This window comes from Simochromis diagramma, unplaced genomic scaffold (assembly GCF_900408965.1).
Source record: "Simochromis diagramma unplaced genomic scaffold, fSimDia1.1 OVJJ01000026.1, whole genome shotgun sequence".
Taxonomy (NCBI): domain Eukaryota; kingdom Metazoa; phylum Chordata; class Actinopteri; order Cichliformes; family Cichlidae; genus Simochromis; species Simochromis diagramma.
Window position 1 is genome coordinate 9,673,119 of NW_024386985.1, and position 27,288 is coordinate 9,700,406.

Genomic DNA, 27,288 nt, shown 5'->3' on the forward strand with positions numbered 1-27,288 from the left:
TTTTCTTCTTTATTCCTAAATGCAAAATGTGGAGTTCACCACTAGATGGCAGCATACGTATGATTCATCAATACTCAATACCTGGTATGAGTTTCGGATTTATTTCTACTCCTATTGTTGAACATACGCAACAAGCAAGCAATATTTATTTATATAGCCATTTGCCCGGACAAGAACCGCATCGAAGGGAATTTAGGACAAAACAACAATGTGAAAAAAGAGGAAACGGGAATACGATGAAAATACACAAAATAACACAAGGCTCGAGCTTCTCAAATTGGACAACAAATAGTGTTCGCTCACCAACATATTATATTACATTATGTTATATTATAAGATTTTTTTTGTATTAAACATAAAATCGTCTGGAAACAGAAATTTCCTGAAGTTAAAAAGGATTAAAATCACGAATTACAGACTTCCCGTCTTTATCTCTGTATGGAGACTGGACAAATATATATAAGGTTTCGACACATTTTTCACATGAAAAACAAATATCAATATTTTAATTAACATTTGAACTTTAATTGTTGCAATATTATATTTTTATTCATCTTTTAAAATAAACACTTTATTGAAAATTATAAAAAACAAACTCTAGCACTATATACTGGAACATATTCTCTTTATTTTGTCTGTCCAAGAACAAAGATTTTTAGTAGTCTCAACTCAAAAGCGCTTCGGTTGTTTTGCGCCTGTTACCGTGAGTAACCGCTAGGAGCAGTTTATCCGCAACGGTGGTCAGTCCACTGCTGGTCTCCACTCTTCCAAGTTTTTCAAGCAGGGATGGAGACGATTACTCGTTAGCAGAGAGAGGAGGAGGGCTGCTGTGGGAACTAAGAGAGCGGGGGGAGGAGGAGGAGAAGAAGGATTGATATAACAAGAGCGGCTGTCGATGCGCAACGCAAGTCTCACTCCAAGTCTTTGAAACAAGACAGATAAAGGGGAGCGGGCTTTCCATTCAGTACCAGTGCAGGCAATTTTTTTTAAACTAAGTTCGTGCCGCGGGTCAGTTCTCCATTTAGCCTACTACTCATCTGACTTTTAATTATTTTGTAAAATTGAAATACGAGAGAGCGAGTCATAAACAGATCAGAAACTCCGAGAGAGCTGCGAGTTGGGAAGTTTGTTTCCCGTTGCTTTGCATGACATTTCTTCCAAGGACTTGAGAGCCTGACACAGTTTCTTCACAGACCGTGCGGTGTGGGATTTTGATCTGAAACGGGGACTCATCAAATGCAAAATTACATGTATGAGAAAGCAATGGCTCAAGAAACAAGGAACGGAGGAACCTCTACGTTAAATAACAACAACGGTGTTGACAACAGTAAGAAGAAGGTGCTAATAGTGCTCGATGTCTTCTGCCTTCTACTTGGTAAGTTCACAGATATGTTTACACGATGCTTTCCTCTCTGTTACCATTTAAACTGCGTATCTCACATCAGCTTTTGTAGAGTACATGCAAAAAAAAGTGAAGACAGAAACTTCTGCACATTGCACTCACAATAAAAGCCATCTTTAGAATAGATAAACAATGCCCGCCTTTTCTCAAGTCTGCCAATAAGAGTATTATCATTTTAAAAGTATTGCCCGTTATCTGTAACTGCAAAACAACTTCAGCTGCTACATCCCCTTATCATCCAGTACCAACGCAACACCCCCGGGCAGTGGAAGTGCCGAATAAAAAAAATCAAACAACATTTCAGGAGTTCGCACTTTTAATTTTCTTTAATTCAACCCAGAATCACAATCAGTTTGTAAACTGAGAAGAAGAGAAAACTTCTTTTCTTTGTTGTTGTCAAGACAGGTGACTAGCTTCTCTCATCGGAGATAACTGTCACCGGGTAATATACTGATCATTTCAAAGTCCATGGAGTGTCACTGTAATTGATCAGTTGTCAACATGCCTTGGGCATAAATATTTTCAAGTGTTCTAACCTGCCCTTAAAAATAGCCAGACAACACCCACCACTTCCCCCAGTCTGTTCTCTGATAACGATGATCATCTGACCCCAAATCAGATGAACATGCTTATCAGTCCAGCTAAAGCTGGCCATAGGCTGAGTTGCAAGGTGACTGAAGTAAAAATCAAAGTGTAATTAAGATACTGACTAACAGCTCACAAAACAGTCCCCAAAGCTAATGTCACGTCAGGGTTTTTTTTTTTTGCATTAGCTCTCATTTGCTCCCACAGAAATTTTAATGTGTGTTAGTTCTAAGTTCAGTGGGCATCCCATACAGATTCAGTGTGCTGCCTTTGTGTATGTGTGTCTGGTGTCTGTGTGTGTGTTGCTTTGCTGGTTTGTTTTTGGCTGTTGTCACTGTAGCCCAGTCCTTTTAGTGTTGAGCGCCAGTAAACCCCCCCCTTCTTTTCACACTATTTTCATTCCCCCCATCTCCCCTTTCTCTTTTTTGGAAAAGGATTACGGGAGTTCTGCTTAGCTTCTACACATTCACTCCTAGAATCTTGCCAATCCCTGGCCAGCTGCCCCTGATCTCTTCACTTCAAATTACTTTCTTTCTTTCTTTCTGGCTCTCTTTCTCCCTCTCTGTCCAGGGGAATGCGTGGAATAATTGCTTAAGCATGTGTTGTGGTAGGGGAAGGCCTCTCCAATTTGAGTGAGGGATCGAAAAGTGGGACCAGTGGCTGACCGGGCTTTAGAGGAGCAGGTGGGAGACACACCAATAGCGCAATATAAAGGAACCAGTAAAGTACCGATGAAGTATGCAACACTACCACACAGGAGCTGGATTGTATCATCCAGTATGTTACAAATGGTGCACATTAACTCCACATAAGTGCTGTGAGGTAGAAGCAAAGCTCGCTGACAGACAAAGTTTTCCATTGGGTTTATACTAGTTTTCTTATTAAAGAACCCCAGACAGAGATACACTGTTTCATCTGCACTCATATAACTGTAGATGAGCTTTGATCACATGTGGACTGAATTTCCTGCACAAACCAACTTCCTTTATTGGTTAAAGCTCTACAGACAGTTCTCCATTGCCTTGTTAGGACACACACACGCACTCACAGACACGCATGTATGCCTGTAAACTCACACAATGCATGTAAGAACACAGTAACAAATGGTTACAAAGATTCTCCTTTGTTATGCTAAACACAATCTGGCTGCTCAGTGATGATTGGTTGGCCCACTTCAGTGTTTTGGGGGGAGTTGCGGGTTTGGTGCGAGGGGGTGACTGGGGAGGGGGTTAAAAGAGAGGGAGAAGAGATCAGTAGAAAGGGAGGGTTATCAGGGCATCCTGAATGAGGAAGGAGGAATGCGGGTGTGTTGTCGAAGAGCTCAGCGGAATGCTTCATGGTTGATAGCTTTTGTTCTGAGCCTGTTTATGGCTAAAAAGTAGTGTACACTACTAAAACTGGGAAATAGATAAGCATCTCATTACCTTTAATTAGTTCCTATTCTGCCAGCTGGGCTCTACACGCAGAGCCTCTGCAGTTACATCTTCCTATAGGATGTTAATGTGCCCAACTGACACACCCTTAGGCGCAGATAATGAGTGTCTGCATAAAAGACATCTGAGACCATCTATAGCTGCACACAAGGACAAAAGAAAACATCTTTACATGTTTAATGAAGAAGCCATCCCAGTTGGTTTTGCTGAAGAAAACTGATAATGCCCAAGTACAGCAAGATTAGAAAGGCATTGAAAAAGCATACTCACATTCTCTCCAGCACTCAACTACCAAGACCAGGGTTACGGCATACAGTTTTGGCAGCTGAGCGCAACCGTCATCTGCTGATTTCACTCTGGATCAGGTTCCACTCCTACAGAGCAGTCGAGTTGATTTAGCAATGCTATAAGGAGCGTGCACACAAACAGTATACACTCACTATAAATACACAAACTCGACCGCAGAATTTCGTATTCCCTTTTGGCGACTCACTGCCCAATAGTCTTCTCTTGGCTGTTTGAAAAAAAAAAAAAAAGTTTATTGTGAGAACACTTTGCAACGAGACGCAGACTAGAGCCCTCTGGAACCCAAGCATCCAAAAGTAGTCTCACTTAAACCATGATTAAGTTTTACACAATGCACAGGGGATTATATTTTATATGTTTGCTTCTGCAGGACTGGTTTGGGATGGAGCGGTCTTTTTGTAAAACATAAACATGGATTCATTGACTCTATATATGCTTCTTTTAAAGGATCACGATCTGTCTCCTTATGATGATCTGTGAGGCAAAAAAAAATATATATAATGTTTTAAAACGTTTAATTATGTGTTTATTGCAAAATTTGGAGCTCTGATACAGTCAGGTGTTCAGCGGTCTGCTTTTCCACAAATCACAGACAGGTAGCCAAGAAGAGCGTAACCTTTTGGCCTCGAGGAATCAGCTTCATAACTGGCCCCGGAGCGTTAACCCTTCTGTATTCGACTCCTGCGTTCCCATCAGCTGCTATAACATTACAGCAGTCAGTCACACAGCCTCTCATTAAAGTCAGAGAGGTTTAACCTCCACCTCTCCAGGCCTCAGCCACTTCAATCCTGAGCCGCTCTACAAATATTTTTGAGAATTTCACAAATTCTTCATCTGGCTGTAGCTCTGTGCCCAAAGACTCTGGATGGGACATCTGGTGCAATTTTGGGAGTAAGTGAACCAGGGGGCATATAGAGTGTGTGTGTATAGTGGAGCTCAGGAAAGGGTGGGAAACGGAAAGGTAGTGTCGGTCGGAGGTGGGTGTGGTTGTGAAATGAAATCCTGTCTCTTTTTTTTGCCTCCTAGTCCATTTCCACATCTATCTCCAATCCTTCCCCGCGTTCCTTCTCTACCGGAGCCAGTCTTCTGTCTTCATAATAGTCTCAGAATAACAAGGGAAAGATCAATAATGAACAAAATAATATTAGAAGAATATTGATATGCATGGATTACACAGTCTGTGTCTGTTAGAAAACTACATTGAAGCAGCATGTGAGTCTATCACAGAGAAACTGAAACACAGGCTCCAATCCAAAGATGCTGACCTTAATCCAAGGGTAAATATTCTCAGGGATTCTGCACAAGTCTTTCAGAGGTGGGAGCCATGAACATGTTCTTAGAAATATATTTGGCTGGGATTTATTGGGATCTGTTTAAGACATTAGGTGAAAGGTCAGAAAGAAAATAGACTCACATATGATCAATATCTGCAATGCTCTTTGTGTGACATTAGTTACACTCATGTGTCACCCACAGCAGACACTTAAAAGACATGCACAGAACAATATGTCTCAGGATTTAGTTTTGACAGTAATCAGATTGAGTGTTTATTGTGAGAACACTTTGCACATCATAACACAACATAGCTTGATTACTCGACTATACTTTTGCCGTTATGATATCTAAATGTTATCTGTGCCCAGCCTGTGTTGAGTGTTTGTTGGCGGCTTCAGGACAAGGTGAGGTTATGGCTCTTAAGAAGGTGACGAGGTGACGAGTGTCCTCTGGCAGAAGATAAAGATCAGCAGATGTCCCTGACGACAGAAGCCTAGGGCTACTATCTCTCCTAGATAAGATGCTAATATAAGTGCACATTTTTGGGAAGATCTATGTTTTTCGTGCATGTTGAGATGAAGAGCACCGGTGGCATCAATGCCAGACAGGTCTGCAACATTTTCCGACTGTCATTGTGACATGCGGTGGGTTTCTGTTGGTGCAAGAGTTAACCACCAAACCCCTGGGGTATGTGCCTTAGCAGGGCTGTGATTAGAGGTGCGTGGGTGTGAGCGTGTGCATGTGTGTCCTTTGGGATTCGGGAGTAAGAGAGAGGGCACCCAGAGCTGTCATTAAATGGACCATATAGCCTGAAGGGTGAAGCATTTTGTATTCACTCTGTGGGTAGCATGTGTGAGGCATGTGTGGCTCGATTTATAGACCTGTGTCCCATGTGGCTCCCGTGGGCAAGCTGAAGGCATAAGCTTGACCAATTTGCCTGTAGCTGTTCACACTGCTATACAAACCAGACACATTCATCTCCTTTACCTTTTTTTATACTGTCGCCATCCTGGCACACAAATTGCACAATAAAACAAAGACACCAGCTTGTAGTTTACGCTTTGACAACAATAGTGTAGTAATGCCTCTCATTCTCATGTCTCATCTATGATTATATCCCTCTCATATAAACACTTTTCAAACTGCTTATTTAAGTCATTTTGGATTACTGGGCAGGACCTTACAATAAGCTTTTGTTAGCAGTCAATTTTGAATGTGTTTAAACTTGTGTTTTAGCCTTCACCAAGAAATGTAAATGTATATTTCACAGAATTCTGCATGTGGGCAACAAACATCTACTTGCCCATTACACCCATGGAAATATTAACTCTTAGACTTTCTACTTTTTCCACAGTTACTTTTTTGATTTAACCCAGTGTTTTTCTAGACCCTATTTCTACTTCTATTAGTCAACATGTGATGAACAACAATGGCACTAGCCCTTTAATGTAAATTAGAGCGCAAGCGGCAGATGATCTGAAGTTATGGGCCTCATTAAATCTCTTCCCCCCCCCCACAATATCCTTTCTTGGGCCTGCTTCCTGCTGTTACACAGGCCCCTCTGTCTGTCACTTTCTCTTACTGCATATACAGTCTTCTGTATTTGTGTGTGTGCTGTGTGCATCCAGGGATGGGGGTCAGGGGGATTTCTCTGTTTCGGAGAGAACAATACCCCTTTTGATGCATCTCAGCGCTCTTTGTTTCGTTAACAGGGACCAACAGACCAGTGGCAGACTGAAGGAGGATGAAATAGAAGGGAGGGGTAATAAGTGAATGAGGGAGAGATGAGAGGGCGTAAGAAGCTTCTTACTGGGTACTCAAGGTCGCTTTATTATCTATCAGTGGTTTATGGCTGTTGCTGCTTCTAGCTGTATTGTTGACTGGATTGTGGGCTGTAGTGCTTATCTGCTCAGAGCTGTGTAGTAATCAGCTCAGCATCTTTAATGGCACAGGCCTTATCTAAGCTGCAGCCACTGAGCTCTATCCTGTTTACATACAGATCAGCCCCCTGGCTGAAGAGGATCCATGTAACACTAGAAAACATCATGCTTTACATTTGTACTGTAGCAGCAGTTTAACATCTTGTGTACACAGTTATTAAAAAATGGTCTGGGGTATAAGCTGAGGTGAGCTGGAATGAGAAGACAGTCTTGTGTTAAGTTCAGGGGAGCATTACCCAGAGATAGAAGCATCAGGTTTCAGAGAATCCATAGCCCTCCTCTGCACAGCCAGGCTTTTGTCCCAAGGGGTAATAATGCCATTATGGCAATCGTTGAGAAAAGCCTAGCCAGCCATCTAACCAGCCAGCCAGATAACGTGATCTGGCCCTGGACGGTGCTCATGTTTCTCTTCATTGGAGCAGCTGTGCATTTGTCTTTTTTGCTGACAGTGCAGCCAAGCATTAAATAAGTCTCCATGACTTTTAACTGATCTTTTTAAAACAAATTATGAATATCCTCTCGCATTCCCTAGTTTCTGATGTGGACCAAAGGTGAATTTCTCTTCATCTCTTCAAATGCACTTACAAGCCAAAAGCAACACAGGGCCAGCAGCAGCACTCAGAAGTTGCCCACACAGGTGCCTGCTGGTAAAAGACCCTAGAGTGTGTCCCAACAGATGCCTGTGTGTAAAAAGGCATTTATTCCTGTGAATAAAATCTCTCTGAGTAAGCACATGCTTCAGCCAGCGGCCCCCCGGTCGCTACAGCATTCACACAGGGGGGGGGGAAAAGGGATTCACTCTGCGCACCACTCTGCTGACCTCAGCCACTCCTGTGTATCTATGTGTGCGTCTGTGTTTGTGTAATTGTGAGCTTTGTACATGCGTGAGACACATCAGCAACCTGTGGAAACAAAGAAACTAATATCTCGAGCCAAACATCTGTATCGGTGCATGTTTGTGCACGCGTTTATAAACGTATGTTTCCTAAACAGTGATTATGTGTATGGTAAAAGCACGGGTGGTTTATATGGAGCCGAGTTTGTTTATTTGGATTGCGAGGACATTTTTAAAGCCCTTTGTGGTCGACGGCTTAAAATTTTTTCAGAAAGAAGTTGGCTGAAGTCGCCAGTGAAACCACAGTAATCCACTTTCACACCCACATAGCCACACACACAACCGCACACTCTCGAAGATACAATACACAGCGTCACAGTGATATTTGGATCCTGTAGGCTATAGTATAATCCTAGAGTTATGTCACATCTCTCACCTATGACCTTTTGCTCTTCCGGGATCTGTCTTGAATGTATGCACACTATCTCTAAATATGTGGAAAGCCTCACATAGTCTTGCTCATGGCTTTAGTGACCTTAAGATAGGGCTAACTGGGTGGGCTTGCCTAACTGTAAAGTGTCTGATGTGTGACAAATTTCAAAACATCCGAGGCATCTGCTTGGCATGCCATTTTTAAAACCTCAGGGGTGACAGTACAAATGATAATGAATATGTGTCCTCTGTAAACACTTAGCTTAAGATTGAGACTGGAATTACTATTAAATAAATTAATAGAAACAGTTAAAAATACACTATGTACCACTGTTTTAATAGAAAATTTGCCACTATGACAAACTGTGTGCGTTACAAACACAGTCTCACTACTGACACACACAATTCCCATTTATAGTGCACATGCACACTCTGTAATTGCAATGTCACTTGCAGCTGGATGAGAGCATTCATTCATCAACAATACCGGACTAAAGGACGCTCATAAAGAAAGACACTCCTTCTCATTCACACACATATCAAATAACCGCAAGATAATATCTCTCCACACTTCTCTTTAGCAATGTAGGGCACTTTAAAACGTCATTTTACAAATGCAGATTATGTCGTTTGGTATTTACAAATCAGAATTATAAAAGTATTAAGAGTTTCTTCAGTAGCCTGAAAAATATAAATGCTTTGACATGTCCACACAGGCAAAGATCATGTTGTTTATAGCTTTTTTTTAAAAAGTTCCACTTAGTTTAACAGAAAAGAAAACATTTGAACCTGTTACTAATTCGCTCAAAATGTCACAGATTGCTTAAATTGTCCAAAATTTGTTATCGCAGAATCCATGTAAATCTAACCACATATTTAGAGACTGCATTTTGCACTTGGCATGTTGCAATAATTGGTGCGACATGCAGATTTCAGCTACGGAAGTGAGCGGAGCTGCTATCTGATCTGCTAAAATAGAGGTGAGAAAAATCAGAGAAGAAGCGACTAAACAGTTTGATTGATTGACTGTTCAGTCTATAGAGTCACAACCCACTATAGACACTATAGACACTATAGACCCGGCCCTCTCTAACCCTCCTCTGAATTGTCCTTGTTCCCACTCCTTCTTAGAACGGGTCACATATTGCTTATTGAGAGACAGGAGGAGGAAATCCTCCATTAGTGCAGACTACAATACCTTTTCCTCTGCCCTGCTCCGCCTCCCATTTACCTCTCACACTCACTGCTGACAATCAGCATCACTCACTAAAATAACGATATCATTCTAATTTTGCTTCTGAAAGCCATGAAAACCTATTAAAATATCAATAGAAACCCAGAACGGTGAGAAAGTCATGAGAGCCAAAGTGCGGGAACCTCGCTACCATGGACTCGACATACACGCTGGTGTTCTACAGGGATATTAGTGCAATGTCAAAGGGTATTAACCTTTTAAGCAATGTAGAGCTTTAGCTGGCACTGGAATAACAATTGTTTCCTGTTGTGCCAAGTATAGCCAGGCTTAAGGTAAGAAAAGAAAGTGATAGCAAATTCATGATCATTGCCTTGCAGTCTCAAGGAACTTTGAACTGTATAGTAAAGAAGACTGTTTAAAAATCCTAAATTCTTCATTTTAGCTATGTACCATTTTGATAAAGTAAATACTTTTTTTTCTTACTAAAAAAAGCAGTCTTAGCCCTGCTAATCGAAGCTCTCGCTGACTACGCCAAATTTAGCTCCAAAGCCAATCAAACGGACGCCTGAAGGATAATCTCAGTCACATAAACAAATGCGCACACATACACACTCGATCACATACAAAGAAAACTACATACATACATTTAAAAATCCCCAACCCAACCTAAACGCACGTGGACATATTTTTATCATGTGTTTGTCATTTCCAGCAGGCAGCAGAGCGTGAGCACGTGAGTGGATTTACGAATGGAAAATAAGTCCAGTGCCCTTACTCGCTCTCTCACTCGCACACACACACACACATACACATACACAGGCCCTGCCATGACCTCTGCATATAAACACAGATTCAACCAGCCAAAGGAATTCCTCTCTCTCTCTCTCTGACCTGCGGTAAGTCTTTAGTGGTCTGCAGCGGTTCTCTGAAGAGAGAAGTGCATGACAGGATCTGATAAGACAAATAGAACTGTTCCCAAACTCACTAAGCCACCCACTTTGGTTATGTGTGTGAGTGCATTTATGTTTTTTTTCCCTGTTGAATTCTTCATACTTTCAGACCCTCCCTGTCTTTCTCTAGCTCGCCATTGAGGAAATTTTTAGACCCCAATTATTCTTTACATGCCAGTTTGTGTGCTTAAAACAGCTCCTTGGCTTAATAGTGTGTAAGGCTCACTTCCTATCAAAGCACACACACAACTTCTTCAAATGAATGTTTCCTCTGTTTCCGTAGTTGAAGTATGAACTGCATCGTCGCGTAAAAGCGACCTCTTGACAGAACTTGTAAAGCAGTTGTTTTTTTTTAATTCCGTGATGCACCACAGGTCTTTGCTAAAGCCCATCCCACTTCTTTCTGTTTCCTTCCCTTCTGTCTTGGTTTTTCCCTCCTCTGACACTCCTCCGCCACTTTTCCTCTCTCTGTGGGTCAGCAGGTCTCCCGAAGGTCATTTGCTCTTGGGGAAAAGGGGTCATATATCTTCACGCCACTGTTTGTAGAGGAGGTTCAGATGTGACATAGGGTTAACACTGGTGCGCCTTTGAATTTGTGCTGAGAGTTTCATGGACTGACTGTGGTATGAGGAGAATGCCAACATACAGGGTGCTTTAAGGGCGACAGCATGGAGGGGTGGGTGGGCAGCGCAAAAGGGCCTGGCATCTCAAGGCTGTGCAGCGGGCAGACAGAGAGGCTTTCATGACTTCTCAATAGGTAGTGTCGAGGTGTTCAATTGCTCAATCTCGCTTTACTTTTTCAGTCATTCAGCTGGTCAACTCCCGAGTTTCCCATGGTATTCTCCCATCGGGTTAGCCTTTAAGCACTGTTTAGCTTGTGTGTTTTTGTCTGAGTGTGTCTGTTAAGCCCATGAACTTCTTTCATGCCTCCTCATTAGCATGTGAATCCTCCCTCCACAAGCAGGCCAGCATGGAAGGATGGAGAAAGACAGGAAAGAAGGGGGGAGAAAAACGCAAAACCCCAGGAAAAACAGGGAATGCTGTGAGAGAAACCAGAAACTGATTTTTGGAAATGTTTTATTTTCCAGGCTGAATGTTTACCCAACACACCCCAGTTTATGCCTAGAGTTAACATGTGACGGTTCTCACTTTGTTTAAAGTATCTGTAGCCAAGTTCCCAGGCAGATTATGCTGAAAGTCTTGTATGAACAGAAACACGCTGGAATCTCCTCATCTTAAGTTGTGTTGATCGTCCCGCCCTGCCTTGCCTGGGCAATTCTGTGCTCACCCTGAGTGCCCTGATGAATTCTGCATGCTGTTTGTGCAGGTGTCTGCTTCAGTGACCATTACATCTGCTGACCTATGTTGACCAGTGGAAAGAGAGTCAATGAGAAAAAGAGCTTAATTCACACTAAAATCAGCTATAATAATACAAAAACGCTTTAAACTCTGCTGGCAAAATTTGTCTTCAGAGGAAGCAAAACAGCATAAAATCAAGAAAAAATGTTTTTTTTTCTTGAATGCAGCTATATTACATGGCTTAAACATATACACGTTGATCTGGCGAGCACCTGAGACAACACTGTCTTCTTTTAGTTTCATTATGCAAGTCTGAAAGCTGAGTGTGCTTCTCTCGGAGGCATGCACAAGAATGTGTGTTTTGAGGTTTGCGTGAAGTTCATCTGAGTGCTGTGCTCCTCAGTACAGACCGGTAACATGATCTTCATCACCCATCACTGGCGAGAAGACAGCTGTGGCTCTCAGCAGCATTCATGAGTAGACCTGGATCTTAAACCAAAACATCAAAGGAAACCATGATGTGAGCTAACCACATGAACCACATGTGGGACTACTTTCTGAGCAGTCTGACATTGAATGTATATGTTGGTGTGTCTGGATGTGGGTCTTCAGGACACCTTCTTGTCTTGACTTCTCTCTATTTATGAGCAACTGTGAACACATAGCTCACATTTTGCATGAGAACATGTTCTTATGCAAAAAATGTTCCAGATTTGGGTGGGCTTTCTTTTGTTTTTCTTGGTATTCACACATTTTTAAATCCCTCAAAGGAGAATTTGAAAGTCCCAGCCAGCGTTTACACGCCTATATTTGTATTGCTTTGATTTGGAGATGTGTATTTCTTTTCCCCCTTGTCAGGAGTATATTAGTCCATGTGTGTGAGACTGGTTAGGAAAGCAGACATCAAAATGAATTTTTACTAATGGCTAATCATGGCCCTGCATTGTTATTAGTTGTGAAATTCTTTAGATTGTTATGGAGTGTTAAAGGAGTAGTACAAGAGGGATGTCCCAGAAATGTTTCTTTTTCTTTACTAGATATTTTGAAACTCTTTTCCCTAAAACTATGCAAACTTTATTGACAATATCCCCCTGTTGATTGGTTTCTTTCTTCTTTAATAATGAACCAATAGCCTTGAGTGTGAGTGTGTGTTTGCTCTGTGAGGAATGAGTGAAGCTACAGGATAAAGCTCAGTTCTCAATGGCCTGTTGTCGCACTGTCAACTAGAGCAGCAGGAGACAGTTTGTCGAGTAAACAGACTGTTTACTGTGAGCACACACACCTGTGAAAGGTTTTTGTCTTCTAATTTGTTTTCTAATGATACTTTCTCTTCAGCTTACAGGTAAGTAAACTGAGCTATGTGACAATATGATTCCCCGTATTAGATGTGACTGTGAATCGGCTCATGTATTTGCATAGGTTCATGCAGCTATCCATGTGTTTGTGTATGTCTGTGTGTAGCTATGCTGCCACCCCTGGTACTCCATCGTACCGCTATTCGTCCTTACCACAGGGGGTTTTACTGCAGCGACTCCAGCCTGTACTACCCCTACAAGAGAAGCACCGTACCTTCCTCGGTCCTCATTTCTGTTGGCTTGACACTGCCTGCGGTGTCCGTAAGTCCATCCGACATAAAAAGCACTTGGCGATGGGAAACTCTGAAGGCGGAAATAGGAAGGGCTCGAGGTTTATGAAGGTGGCTGTGAAGGAGTGACTCTGCTACATAAGCTCTACCAAAGTTTAGATAGGCTTATATAACTTTTTTCTGAAGCTGCAAGTGCATCTGATTTTGGAAAACAGTCACTCCTTTGCTCTAAGCTGTCCATCTGACTTCCTTAAGCCCCAACCACTTCTGCTATCCCATGATCCCCAGTGCCGGCATGCTCCTTGTGCTCCCGCCGTTCTCTCCTGTTTGTGTCTGTGTAACTGACCTGGTGCTTTTATTATTTCTTTCTTCTCTCCCTCTTCCTGTCCTTCTCTCTTTGTGTCTTTTGTAGCTAGCCTGCCTTTCCTGATCATTGAGACTAGCACCATACAGCCGTACCAGCGCGGGTTTTACTGTTCGGACGAGTCCATCCGGTACCCGCGAAAAGAGGGAGAGACCATTAGTGATGCTGTGCTTTGTGGTGTTGGCATTCTTATTGGCATCTTCTCCGTAAGTCGATCTTTACACCTCCCTTGGTTTAATTCTTGTAAAACTCTTAGATACGTCATAGTAGGGTTACTCAATTGTGACAAAAATCATCATTATGGTTATTTTGGTTAACGTCGAGGTCTAAATTATTTAACTTTGGCTCTGGAAACATCATACATTTATTGACATTCCAAAAAGCAAAAGGTCTTATAGCTCAGTGGATTTTTAATCTATGAATATAGTTTAACTGAACTAAGATCTTCACTAAAGATCTTTGAAAGTAAAGAAAAATCAGATCGTCTGGACCGGATTAGCACCTTGGCCCTGTCACAAGTGGCTCTTCACATAGAGCCATAGGCAGCTATCAGAGACCAACGGAAGTTCCGCGCTGCTTCAGTATTGTAAATAGTAAATAGGCGGTATTCTCTTGTTAAGTCATAATCGTGCAGAATGTAGCTTCACAATGTCAACTGGAGAGCTAAGAACATACACCAGATGTCTCAAGGTGTGGATTCCTTCCTATGGAGCAAAATTGATATCCGGTTAATATCCCCAGTAAGTACAGAGATCGGTGGGGCTGCTTATTTATTGCAACAAATAATGGTTTTGGTCAATATTGGAATGAAGATTATATAAAGATGACTCATCAAAATATCTACATCTTTTAACACGGGATCTTCTTGAACTTGGTGGGGAGTGAGTCAGTGTTTTAGGTAGAGCAGACAGAAGCTGGATTTAAAGCATAAGACAAAAGAAAACGATCATTAAGAAACCAAAACGCCTAGTCCCAAACCTAACATAGAGCCTTCATCAAATTTTTGTTTTTATCATGCAGTGTTATCTAAAATTCTCCAGTTTTTTCCTTTAAATGTGCTTTTTTGTTTCCCCCTCCATTCTATAATGCTTTCTTCTTAATACTTCATTCTTCAGGAGCTTTTTCCAAGCCATTTATAATGGCCTGCATTTTATTACTTTACTAAGTGAGTGAGTCAGTCGGTAGTGAGAGGCCCCCCAAGCGATATTAGGAAGTGTATGTTGGTGTATATGTGTGTTGATGCATGCATGCCAAATACCAAAGAGATTTTATGAGCTCTTACTCCATTCTCATGGCTGACTCCGTGCCCTCTGTGCCCTGTACATTACTACTGGTAAATATGTCAGCGCTCTGTTCGCTACCACACTGGTAGCCTCGAGCGTCTCACTAGTTAGCAACAGCATGAAATTCCCATGACTGGAACCGTGCTCCAGAAAACGGGAATGGTTCTGGTGTTGTGCCAGCAGATTAGAGGGGGTCAAGTTTGGTGGAAACATGTTATAATGACTTGTGGTGGGGTGCATGACAATTACTGCCACGTGGTCAAGCTAAATGATCTTTACAGCCCCCAGACCCCTATGTGGCACAGCCCCCTCATAAGTTCCCAGACTGAAACATTGCTTCGCTGTCGCCTCTGTGCCATCAACTTAGTGGGCGCCCACGCACATACACGCTGGACCAGCTCAGCTCTTCTGCTTATTGGATCCAGGACCCTGTTCTTGTGTTAGTTAGCTCCCTCACATGTTCACGTGTGGGCAAAGCTGGCGTGTCTTACACAGCTGTATTCCATTAGTGGCGTCTACTGCCATGCCGACACCATTCCTGTAACACACGCGCTGTCTCCCATGCTGGCACAGGCACATGGATACGCATATATGCACATATATACATGCAGTGGTAGCAGATTCCACTTGGGTCTCTTGTTTATCTCTGTTGAAAGGAAAATCCCAATAGCCCTGCTGGTCAGACAGATTCATGTCTGGCAGACTCTGTTTCCACAGTTAGAAGTTATGAGTTACCATGCATAACGATGATCTAAAAAAAAAAAGATTCGATTCTCTGGGATACTCAGAGATGCTCTATACAAGCAGATATATAAACTAAGACAGGGGGTAGAAACAAGAGAAGAGATTTGAATGCTGGCAACAAAAATAAACAATTGTGGCCTGTATTAGCCTCCTGTGGTTTTAATCTCCACCTCTGATCTGAGTAATTCAATGACAATAGCACAGACAAACATACAGTACACCACCATGTTTATTTTGCCTGGCTGTGAGCTGAGCTGAGCGCCCAATACCCAGAATAGATGTGTTTGTCAAGATTAACAGCACACACAAAGAGTACATGTACACAGTAAAAGAAGCTAATAATACGAGGGTACATTGTGTGGAAAGACTGCCATAGGCAGTGTGAATGTGTGCACATTCATCTGTGCACATAGTGCTGTTTACATTCACAATGTCTGCAGGCATAACGATGTGCAGGTAAATACTTTTTAAAGAAATTATTCAGAAGACTAAAACCTTTTGTGGGAAGAAGAAGGAAAGAGCAACTGGTCTATTAGTCCAGGAACCCAGGTGGTACAGATTTATTGACATCTTTGTGCCTCAAGGCATGACTTGGCGCGCAAGCCCCTTCAGTATAGATGAGGTCTTTTCAATGGGCCTTACCTCTACTCAGCATTTCCTGGTTAGACTACCACAGGACTCACAATTAGCTCACTGGACTAAAGCTCCATAAAAAATTATATAGATACCTGTTTTCCTTTTTCATTGACGTTCACTTTCTTTTATTATTCTTTACATCCGACGTGGAAGACCGGATCATATCATTGAACCCTTGCTCACATTCACATCATATTCAAACTGCCTGAGGGAAAGGCAGGCCATGCTCATCTTTTATGTTTGTTTATGTGTGACTTTGCACCATCTATTGTCCTGTCTTTCCTGTCTGTTACATCCTTCATAATCTCTCTGTTACTTCAACCTGGAATTGAGTTAGATTTCCTGCATGATAACTCAAAAGTTACAATTTTATTGCATGGTTTGATGTGTCTGAAACTAATGTAGTGCTGTTTGATTCGGCAACGTCTTAAAAAAAATTGTAATGAGTGTTGTGTGCTGTATCTGAAAAAAATGTTCCTTTTAGATTGTGATTGGAGAATGCTACAGGATTCACCAGCTGCACCAAGGAACCAAGTCATTTGTGGGGAATCCCTACGTTGCAGCTCTCTACAAGCAGGTCAGCTCTGCATCTGACTGGCATCATACGTGTTCTAATAATTTCTTACATAGTAAAGCATTTTTTTAAACATCTCAATTTTATTGCCAAACCTAACATTGTATGTATGTAATTTTTATGTAAGGCACATAGTCGACTGTAAATTCTAATAACAGCTATTGAATGTTTTGAAGGAACTAAAACATTATCTCAAAAGTGGGATAGGAAACATGTTTTTTGCATCAACACAAAAAAATATTATAAACCTTCAGTGCAATATAACTGAAGTGATATGAGACCTTTCTGTGGTTTCTGGACCAGCCTCTTGAGGAAGTCAAAAATAGTACTGAGTGTAGTGAATTACTCAGAAGACATAATTAGTAACAGCTGTTAAAATCTGTTAGCGACACAACGTTTACATCAGCCACAAAATTTTTGGTCTTAGAATAGCATGCTACATTTTAAAAACTCATATCCTGTGTACGATAAATCTGCCACCATTATCGTTTTAGGTACTTGTGCTGTGTAAGTCTAGAAGTCTTGAAACCATAGCAACAGTAATGGAAACAGTTCTTATCTAACAATCAGTTACAGTCATCTGCTTTATCTAATCACTGTTGTGTGTCATCTTGCAGATAGGTGTGTTTCTCTTTGGCTGCGCCATCAGCCAGTCATTCACAGACATTGCCAAGGTGTCTGTAGGTCGGATGAGACCCCACTTCTTAGATGTTTGCAGACCAAATTTCTCCACTATTAACTGTTCATTGGGGTACATCACCAACTATACCTGCACTGGGGAAGAGAGTGAAGTACAGGAAGCTAGGTTTGTGTAAACAACGATGCGCACACAGTATGAACAGAATATAATATGTTTATTAATGTACTCCTTCAGAGTTTAAAAGTTACGGTTTCTCTCCACAGGAAATCCTTCTTCTCAGGACATGCCTCGTTTTCGTTATTCACCATGCTCTACCTGTGTGTAAGTAACCATCAAGCTCTGATATTCTAACATTCATGCAGGCACACATATGCTGACAATCAGAGAAACAATGATTTGCACATAGATGGAGTTATGGAAACAAGGCTGGGCTCCGATTAGGGGATTTACTGCTTGAAGAAAGAGAAAAACATTGTTCTTATCCACTGCTCCACCTCCTCTTCTTCATCTCCTCACTCATTTTTATACTCTTTTTTTAATTCCTTGGGGAGAAGGATGGATGCACTCCACCTGTTTTCTTCAAAACAGTTGCATGCATACTTCCTGTTCTCACTCATCCCTTCCCACATCTTTCTCTCAGTCCACCTGTTGTGGGTGTCTGGTAGGGTTTAGCACCCCAGAGGCATTTCAAGCTACACACACACACAAACACACATCCCAACCATCTCCCCTTCTTCCTTTGTTTACAGACCACAAATTTTAATCTCCCTTGTATGCTACAGGGATTTAAGAATAGAGTCAGTGTTTTGGATTTGGCTGGCCTGGTTACCAGGTGGTTTTGGTTCTCAGAGTGAAGACACTTGAATATCCCATGTATTATAGTGGATTGCAGTGCAGTGCAGTGAGAGGTTGCTGTGGGTATTTCCCAGCCTCTGGGTGAACCTACAGCTGCACTCTGGTCAGACGAAGGAAAAGAACTGCATAAAACGCAGGGGGAAAGTAGGAAGGGAATGGAGATGTGCTGCATCCAGACCACACAGTGACACACTAGTCAAAGACCAATGTTCCAGCTGTGGTAAACTCAGGACTGCCAGCATCAGTCCAAATATGAGTGGAGTTGAAAAGAGGCACAACAGCTTGTAGTTGATGTTTTTGAATACAAAACCGTCCTGAAACAAAGACCACAAAGTAGGCCCACGCAGTGGTAAAAGGAAACTGCTGCTTTTCCACTCAAAGAAGTCCCCTCTTGAAGTCTGCCTAAATATGCATTCTTGTAGACGTCACTAACAGCCAAACTCTAAATTAAAACCAAAGGAATATGAAGAATATGGAAGTTTGACAGTTGAGGACACGTGGTAGCTAGTAAGAATTAATGTCAGGGATTAATACTCAATACTTAAAACAATTAAATGAATAGAATATAAATAGAAGATGGAACAGCTTCATATGCAAATGTTGCTTTTTGCACAACCGTTCTAGTGAAAATAGGTTATCAAGGCTGCCTTTTTCCTCATCAAAGCCTCTAGTGACATACATATTCCTTTTCTTTGGTGCTTTCGCTCACTCATCGCTTTCCACTTTGAAAGTGTCATTTCCACATTGGGGCTGCCACCTCGTCCTCTTTCTCACAACCTCAATTCATCTGTTAATTGGCATTTAGTGAAGTTGAAGCACTTAATTTCCTGACAAGCATGCCTCAGTGCTGCATCTCTGACTGATGTGGTTTGAGCTGTGTCTTAACAGCATCATAGGCTTCAGAGACCACATGGCATGCTGTTCAGCAACACCACAGCCACAGAAAACAAGCATATGCGTGCATTTGTGTGTGCCACTGAACTATCTTTTGTTTTGGCTGATGCACACTCAACATCTGGGTATTCTCAGAATGAGAAAACGAAGTATTTGCGTGAGTTAGTTGTGACTATACGATATCTCACTGTTTCTGGGCCAGAATGCATGTTGGTGGTTAAATAAAAGACAATATTTGTATTCAAGTTAAAAATGGCTCTAACCACAGCTGTGTGAATGTGCCACAACATGGTGTGAACCAAAAGAAAAGAGGAGAATGGGGCACGCATGTAAAGCGAGACCTTGCTTTCTAATTCTTTCTCACTTTGTTGTGTTTGTTCATGTTTTTTTTTTATTTAACATTCACTCTGAATTGGTGCAAGAGGGACAAGGCGAGAAGATCTTACTGGATTCCTTTAGAAACCACCAGACTTTGTGTCGCTTTTGGCTCCATCTGTCATGGGAATTTATTCCTTTTGTTGTGTTTTGTTGGTATTTTCCTCATATCTAACTAGTCAAGACAAATTCTGGGAACAAGACTCGGTTAAAAAGGCAGAGGTCATGTTGGATTTAAAGAGGAGACACTGAACTTTATTTTAGATGATCATGAATGCTCTCATTTGCTTTTGTGTGACTTAGTGTGTTGAACCAGGCTTGGACTGGCTTATTTGGGTTACCTCAGTGTGTTCGAATTAGATATGGGCACACTGACTGATAGGTTGTAGTATCTCATGTTTTGACTAAGTTCAAGTTTTCATTATTGTTCCCACATCCTTCATTAAAACTTTGTTAAACTGAAAAGGTTCGCAGGCTGTGCAAAGTCGTTTTTTTTTTTTTAGCTAGGTTTCATTCATAGGTGCATTACGTCAGTCAAAAGCTCTTATCAGTAGTTCTAACTCACTACCTGACAACCATTGTATAGGAAGCCTGAAGTCTAAACATCCCTGCCAGCGAGGAGGAGAACAAGAACAGAAGGGATGGGAGGGATCGTTTCCTCAGCTATCGTAAGGATAAGAACAATGATAGGGTGTCGTAGAGGAAATGTGAGAGAGCTTTATGTCCACACCTACCAGGGCTAGTGGTTGGGGGTTGCAGGCCGGCACTGTCTGCAGGAATTGTTAGACTGACTGATTATAGGACACAAGTATGGAGGTCTAGGCTGGGTAGACCTTGGCTGAGGCTGGCCCTCCCAGGCCCTCTGTCTCTGGTTGTGAGAGACAGGAAGTCAGGGGTATGAGTGGTGGAGAAACACAGGATGTCTGAGGAACCTGGGCTGACCTCACCGCTGTGCATGTTAAGTGGATAAAAAAAGAGCAAGAGCGTGTATGACTTTGCTCTTGTGTAAGTGACTGAAAGTGGCCTTGGATTTAGTTTTTCCTGTTTTGGTTCTCCCCTGTCTTCATCATGACCCAGAAAATGGGCTGCAGGCGGAGTGTGAGGGGGTGCATCCGTTTTGTCTTCTGTTTGCACTATAAGAGGGTAAAGAGTTCATCCCAAGTGTTGAAGCATGCATGGCATGGTATGTATATATATGCGTGTGTGTGCGTGTGTGTGTATTTGTGTGTGTGCGTGTTCAGTGGCATACTGTGGTTGTATTGTTTTTACAGCTGGGATCTTGAACCATGAATCAGTCATGTCCGGGTCTCATGCAGTCAAGTGTGTGTGTTTCAGAAGACAGTATGCATTTCTCTACGGATCTGGCAAGCGCCTTCCCACTTTGAATCAGTCTAGACCTCTCAGACAGTAATAATATACACACACAGACACCACAGGTGCAGGGTTATAAAGGCAGCGTTTAGTGTCTTTTATGAAAACTAGTCAGGTGCGTGTGAGGGTTTATTACTGCCTTCTGATAATTAAGGTTATATGTTTTACACCAAATACACAGAACATTTTCTGTTTGTCGAAGGGAATTTATGTCAGAGCATGTGCACAGTTTTGCATATTAAATTTGGTTCTTCTCTTCTCTCCTCCTTGCTTCCAGTTCTACATACAGTCCAGGTTTACATGGCGTGGCGCTCGTCTCCTCCGCCCATTGCTCCAGTTCACTTTGCTGATGATGGCTTTCTACACTGGCCTATCACGCGTGTCCGACCACAAGCACCACCCGACCGATGTCCTGGCAGGATTTGTGCAGGGAGCCCTGGTGGCCTACTGCATAGTGAGTTCACACAACACAACACAATACATTCAAACGATTTGAGACATACGAGAAATGCAACATAATTAGAAACAGGGAGAGTGTCTGACATTTACACCTTTTCTATAACTGATCATTGTGGATCCTACAACCAAAGCAGTCTTCAAATAAAGTTTGCCTCAACTTATCTTCCTTATTCCACTTTTTCTTCTCTCTGCTTTTGGTAAAAGGAGAAACGGAGCAGGCAATGAAGTGAGGACAATCTGATTCCCGTTAATGAATAACACATTGCTTGGAGCCAAGCCTTAGTTAAGAAGTGTGTTCGTGAGTGTGTGTGTTGGAGTGAATCTTTGCCTCTTGGTGGGATTCCATACTCTACAGCCATTCTTGCTACTTTAGTGACATATTGTCACAGGAGTTGCCAGATGATTTTCATAACCCTCGCCATTACACTAAGCTAGATGGAGCCAAGGAAAATTGAATTTGGGTCAGTCAAGAAGAAAAAAAAAGGGGGGGGGGGGTGTAAAAAGAAAAAGAGAGAGTGGGGAGGAGAGAGAGGATTAGCCTTTGAAACAGGAATGAGGCTGTTAATTATTTGGGTTTTTTATTTGGTGGCTCTGGTTCTATCAGCACAGCAGGACTCAGCTAAACTCTGCTGCCTGTGGCAAAAATACGGACGTGAACACACACGCGCACGCACACACTTACCTTTCGACAGGATCCAAATCATCAAAGTGGAAAGTTAGATTCATAAAATTGAGCAAGACCTCAGTAGTGGCGCCTAGCAGACCTTGGCAGAGCTAAAATGTACAAAGACACTCACACAAACACACACAGAGAATAACACACAGTCCTTCAATACCTGGATTAGAATTCATGAGCAGAAACCAGCAAGTAAAACAATAACTGTAATGGCCTGGCGAAACCAGTTCTCCTCCAGCTGGGAGCAGCCTTCTGACGACATCAGCCTTGACAAGTAAAGAAATTATGTTTTTTAGAAATATACGCATTGAACTCTGAATTGGCAAATTTGGGGGAGGAGTGAAGGGAGGAAAGTGACTAGAGAAGAGCCTTGTCTGACATCTTGGCTTGGGATGAGCATGGGTTTAATCCAACTCAACTATCCCACAAACTTTCTGCTTTTGCATGAAGAGAGACAGCTTAATCCAGACGTACAGACACATTATTCATGTCCATATACTTACAACACATATAATGTACACACACACACACACATGCACACACAGTCAAACCCCTGCCGATTAAGGCAGTGAGGTTACTTTTACAATCCGTGACGCCTCTTCTGATTTGCCAGGTTTTAGTAGAAACACACATCTGTGAGTACTTTACTTCAGCGCTTTCTGCCTCTCAGTAAGCAGTGGAGCAGAAAGAGCCTGATAGGAGATGAGTGGAGGCAGGACAGAGAAGATGTAAAGCCTGTGTGGCTTTCAGATGCCAGCAGAAAGTTTTAAGATCTTTAGATTCTAAGTTAGAAACTACACAAGTTTAATCATTTTTTGTAAATGTAAAATGAAGAATAATCATGATGAAGAAGGTAAAAGAATTTAGGAGTTTCATGGTATGCAGTCCATTAATCCAGTCTGAACCTTTCAACATGAAAATGTGATTTTCCAGTCACTTCATGATACGCAAAGGTCTGACTTGATGAAGTGAAGAAAAAATGAGACGAATTAGTGGATTTGCTTGCTAGTCTGTTATACTGTTATACTGTGAAACAGCATCTTCCTTTCCAAATAAATTTAGCTGACTCACTGCAAAGATGTGTGTTGTGCCGGGACGTTATTGTTACGGGCTACAGTTAATTCTTTCATCGCTGTGCACCCCCACTGATTGCCGGTAAATGAACAATTCAAATGTTTATGGACACATTCAGATGTAGTGATGTGTTATACTGTGGCTTTGTAGACTTTACTTTGTGCTTTACTGTAAGTAAAGTGCTGCTTTAAACCCTGTTGTCTGTGCACACAGATAAAGTCTCTGAGTTAAATACACCCATAGTTTTTAAAAATATCACAACAGGAAGTATTACTGTCTCACCTGGTACTTACTATAAGACACAGTGACCCAGTTTTCAATATGAGTTGTAATAAAGGTCAAGGCGACTGAATCCAACAAGAACCAGCTGTGATAAGGAAGGAAGAAGGGGGCAGCGTTTATTTGTTTTTCTAAGTTCGTTGTCATTTGCGAAAAGGCGTCAGGTCAGGCATAAAACTCCCCCCGAAAAAACAAACCAAGGCGCTCAGAGAGCGAAGCAGTCTTTGTGTGGTCCCGATGAACTCATATAGAAACAGGAAGTAAACAGATATAACCTAAATGTAAATTTGGAATTCTATTTGTGCCACCAGATAGCCTACACTGTAATTTTTATCTGTTCAGGGACATTTACAGTAAGATACGTGCTTGAAGTGTGAGACGATGCCATTGACTGATAACATTCTTAGAATTATGCAGTTGTATAATAGCTGTAGCTGCTCCTCCGAACTCTTCTGGTGTAAATGGAAAATGTGTGGTTATAATATAATTAAAGTTGATTTCATGTGCATGCAAACTAATAAAAAAACATTTTATATATGTCAGGTTCTTCTAAGTAATAGAAGACACTGACTTAGCTAACTTCCTGTGTGACTCTGCTTTTAACTGTGTGTAAAGATATGCGATTAAAAGTACAAAAGTTTTTTTTTTATGCAGTTGTCACCAAAAAACACCAAACTGCTGTGTATGCACTATACAGCACAATGGGGCTAGATGCTTTGCACGGGTGCATTAGTGTATATTATGCAAAGGAAGTGGTGTGGTCATGATAAGCCTTCCAACAGGGTAGGTCAAGTGTGATTGGTCAAAGCTTGAATCATGTAGCAACAGGGCCTGATGTAGCTGGCCATGAGAAATCCCCATGATAAGTATGGAAAGTTTCCCATATCTCTGAGTCACCTCAGCTGTATGGCCGCATATTCATTAACACTCTATGAGTCATAGCATTTATAATATGGCATTTAAGACACAGTGCCCAAACCAACTGTTGTATACACCAAGGGCCATTTAAAGTCCATGAAAGCACCCATCTGTTATGAAGGTGTCATTCTACATATCGCCCTTCTATCAAATGTCGCTAAGTGTCCTTATAGTCTGGAAATATCAAGCTTAAATAGCGGAGAATGGGACACTTTTTGTTTTATAAATAGATCAGTGACTGCATGTCAAGTATTTTGGGCAGAAAACCCAGATGAACACTAAACTGGCTACTGTTTGTCCCTTGAGACAATTTCCATATGACAGCATCATTTCCAATCCATGTAAAATCCCTGAGGGAAATATTCATTTTATTTCCTTGTACTGCTGGTTCCCAGTAAAGGTTCCCTTTTACATAGTTTAGTGTTGATGGGAGCTTCTCCCCCCTGGACTCCATGGCACAGGCCATTCACTCGGCCCGGACTGGCATCATGGAAGGAAAAGCTGCTGTACCTGCCAATTATGTGTGTGTGCTTTCATGTATTTGTGTGTGTTAGTCCACAGCTGAAGCCAGTTTTGCTCATGAGTGACCTCTGCTCCGTGTAAGTGGAAACGGTAATCCACTGATACAGTGGGCTAGAGTTTCCATGGGCCCACTTCCTGTCCACTCTTGCCCCATTTTCCTGTTTGGCATATGACGTCATTGTGATCTTATGAAAAGCTTTTTTTCTTATTTTTTTTCTCTTTTCCTTTATTCACCACCAAATTAGTTTTTTTGTTTTTTTTTTAAATCCCTCCTATATTAGAGTGAGCAATACTAAGATCACTTCCTTCAGTCAGATTACTCAGTGTTGCCAGTCTGGGACTGAACATGGTGGAGGAAATGCAGAAGGGAGTTCCTTGTCACTAAAAAGTATCAAGATTACAGATGCTTTTTAACCACAAAGGGCATTCCTCATCCAACAAAAAAGAAAAAACCTGGGTTTAGGAGCAGATCATCTTCTAGCCGATGCCCACATTACATTCTGCAGATACCCCTGACTTCTCATTGAGACATCAAGATATAATGCAAAATTCACTTTAACATTTCTCAAGAACATCCCGCCCATAAGAAAATACATGTGCATGTTAATATTCTTGTATAGAGCATAGATTGTATGTAGTCACTGGTTCGAGAACACCTCTTTTGAAGACTTGATTTCAAGAATGAAAGGATGTAGTTCTAAAGTGCATACATAGACTGTATGCGTGCACTGCACAGACATAGATACCTGCTAATTCATGCTAAGTTACATGCAAACTAAATACTAGAATTTCAGTCTCCAAAACTGGAGCCTTGAACTCAAATGAAAATAGAAAGCACCAGAATAACAAACACAGTCAAGAGGTTCCGTTTGGAGGCTTGAATTAGCTGTGATAAAGCTTAAAGACAGCTAGGGACCTGGTTAGCACCCTACCTGTCACTCAAATGTCTCAGCGCTAGTGGTACACAACTTTAGCACTTAAATTTTTTAAGCTAGTGGGTTATAAAAGCAATTTTTCCTTGTAAAGTTTTGAAAAGCTACAGGTACTTTTTTTGGTAAAAATCTGTCTTTTACCCTGTGGCTGGTTGTTTGACAGTAGCATGATAGTGTGCGGGGATTGATATGCTTTATTTTTCTACTTGGGATGTTGCCACTTGTCACAGAACTAGAACTAGAAGTAACTAGTCCCCACTGAAGCAATTGTTTATGACCAGCATAAACATTTATATTTATATCCAGCTTCCGGTCAGCATGTGATCAGAGTAGATGTAGGAATGAGCTGCTCGCGTGAATTTTAACAGCCTTTTCATTAATTTCACCCCTCCAACTGCCACTTTAAAGTCGCCCATCTCCACATCTCCATGACTTTTCCCCTCTTAGCCTGTTTGTGTCCATGTCTTTAAACCTTCTATCAGGATAATATATTTATGGAGTGTCACAAAAGTGGAATAACTTGCTTTAAGGACCTTTTTATAGTCAGCCAAACTAGAATCATTTGAACAGCTTTGTAATAAATACAGTCTACCAGCATCATACTTTTTCAGATATCTACAAGCCAGACCGTTTATTCATTCCCATATTTCAAGCTCAGGTCCTGTACCAGAATCTACACTTTTAGAAACTATTCTACAACTTAATCCGACCAATAGAGGGCTGACTTCTCTGCTGTACAATAAAATGTAAAACTTCACACATAGCTTGGAATCAGACATCCTTGAAATGCCTCTGTAAGACTGACTAAAGCATAGTCAAATCAAATGAGATAAGTTAAACACGGTATATGTAAATTAAAACAGCAACTTGGCTGTCCTTCACTGTGTGCCATTTGCATTAAACCAGCACTGCGAAACTTTTTTTTGCACACAATCCAATCTTTATTTAGTTCTCTTTTCACATCTTATCTCACTTTGTGTCCACCAGGTGTTCTATGTGTCAGACCTGTTCAAGCCAAGGGTGAAGCCGGCCACACCCCCGCCCTCCCCGATTAAGAAGGAGCTGCTCCCTTCATCTGACATCATTGAGAGAAACAACCACCACAACATAGTGTGAGGGAGCCCACATCGTCTTGTGACTGAGGAGCCAATCGCAGCACTGCTCACCTCCCATCGGACAGTAGAATGTAGCGACAAGAGACAATTGCTGCTTGTTGAATGGCATCCTCCGCCCTTTTGCAGTGCCCCAGCTGGAGGCACTTTGTGGACTAGGGTATCAGATTTGAGATTTGCACTTCAGAGTCCACTCTCACTATCCAGACTTATTATTTACTATAACTACTAATCAGCATTTGAGCCCATCCTTTTGAGCACAAAAAAAAAAGAGAAAGAATTGGAAGCTGAAAGACAAAATTAATTAAGAAGATGATAACTTGACAGACAGAGCTAAGGGTGG

At 41.7% G+C, this 27,288-nt stretch overlaps 1 protein-coding gene across 2 annotated transcripts; it reads left to right on the top strand.

The window, feature by feature from the left end:
• The first annotated feature begins 1,236 nt into the window (after nt 1–1,236).
• plpp3 (phospholipid phosphatase 3) lies at nt 1,237–27,288 on the top strand. Of its 2 annotated transcripts, none has more exons than XM_040039843.1 (7): nt 1,237–1,375; nt 13,650–13,807; nt 16,749–16,841; nt 17,456–17,643; nt 17,742–17,799; nt 21,251–21,427; nt 26,821–27,288. In XM_040039843.1, the coding sequence occupies exons 1-7, from the start codon at nt 1,237–1,239 to the stop codon at nt 26,947–26,949; spliced, it is 942 nt and encodes a 313-aa protein (XP_039895777.1). In that variant the 3' UTR covers nt 26,950–27,288. The 2 variants fall into 2 exon arrangements, with proteins under 2 accessions (XP_039895777.1, XP_039895778.1); XM_040039844.1 differs by lacking the exon at nt 13,650–13,807 and adding an exon at nt 13,114–13,268 and having other exon boundaries at nt 26,821–26,949.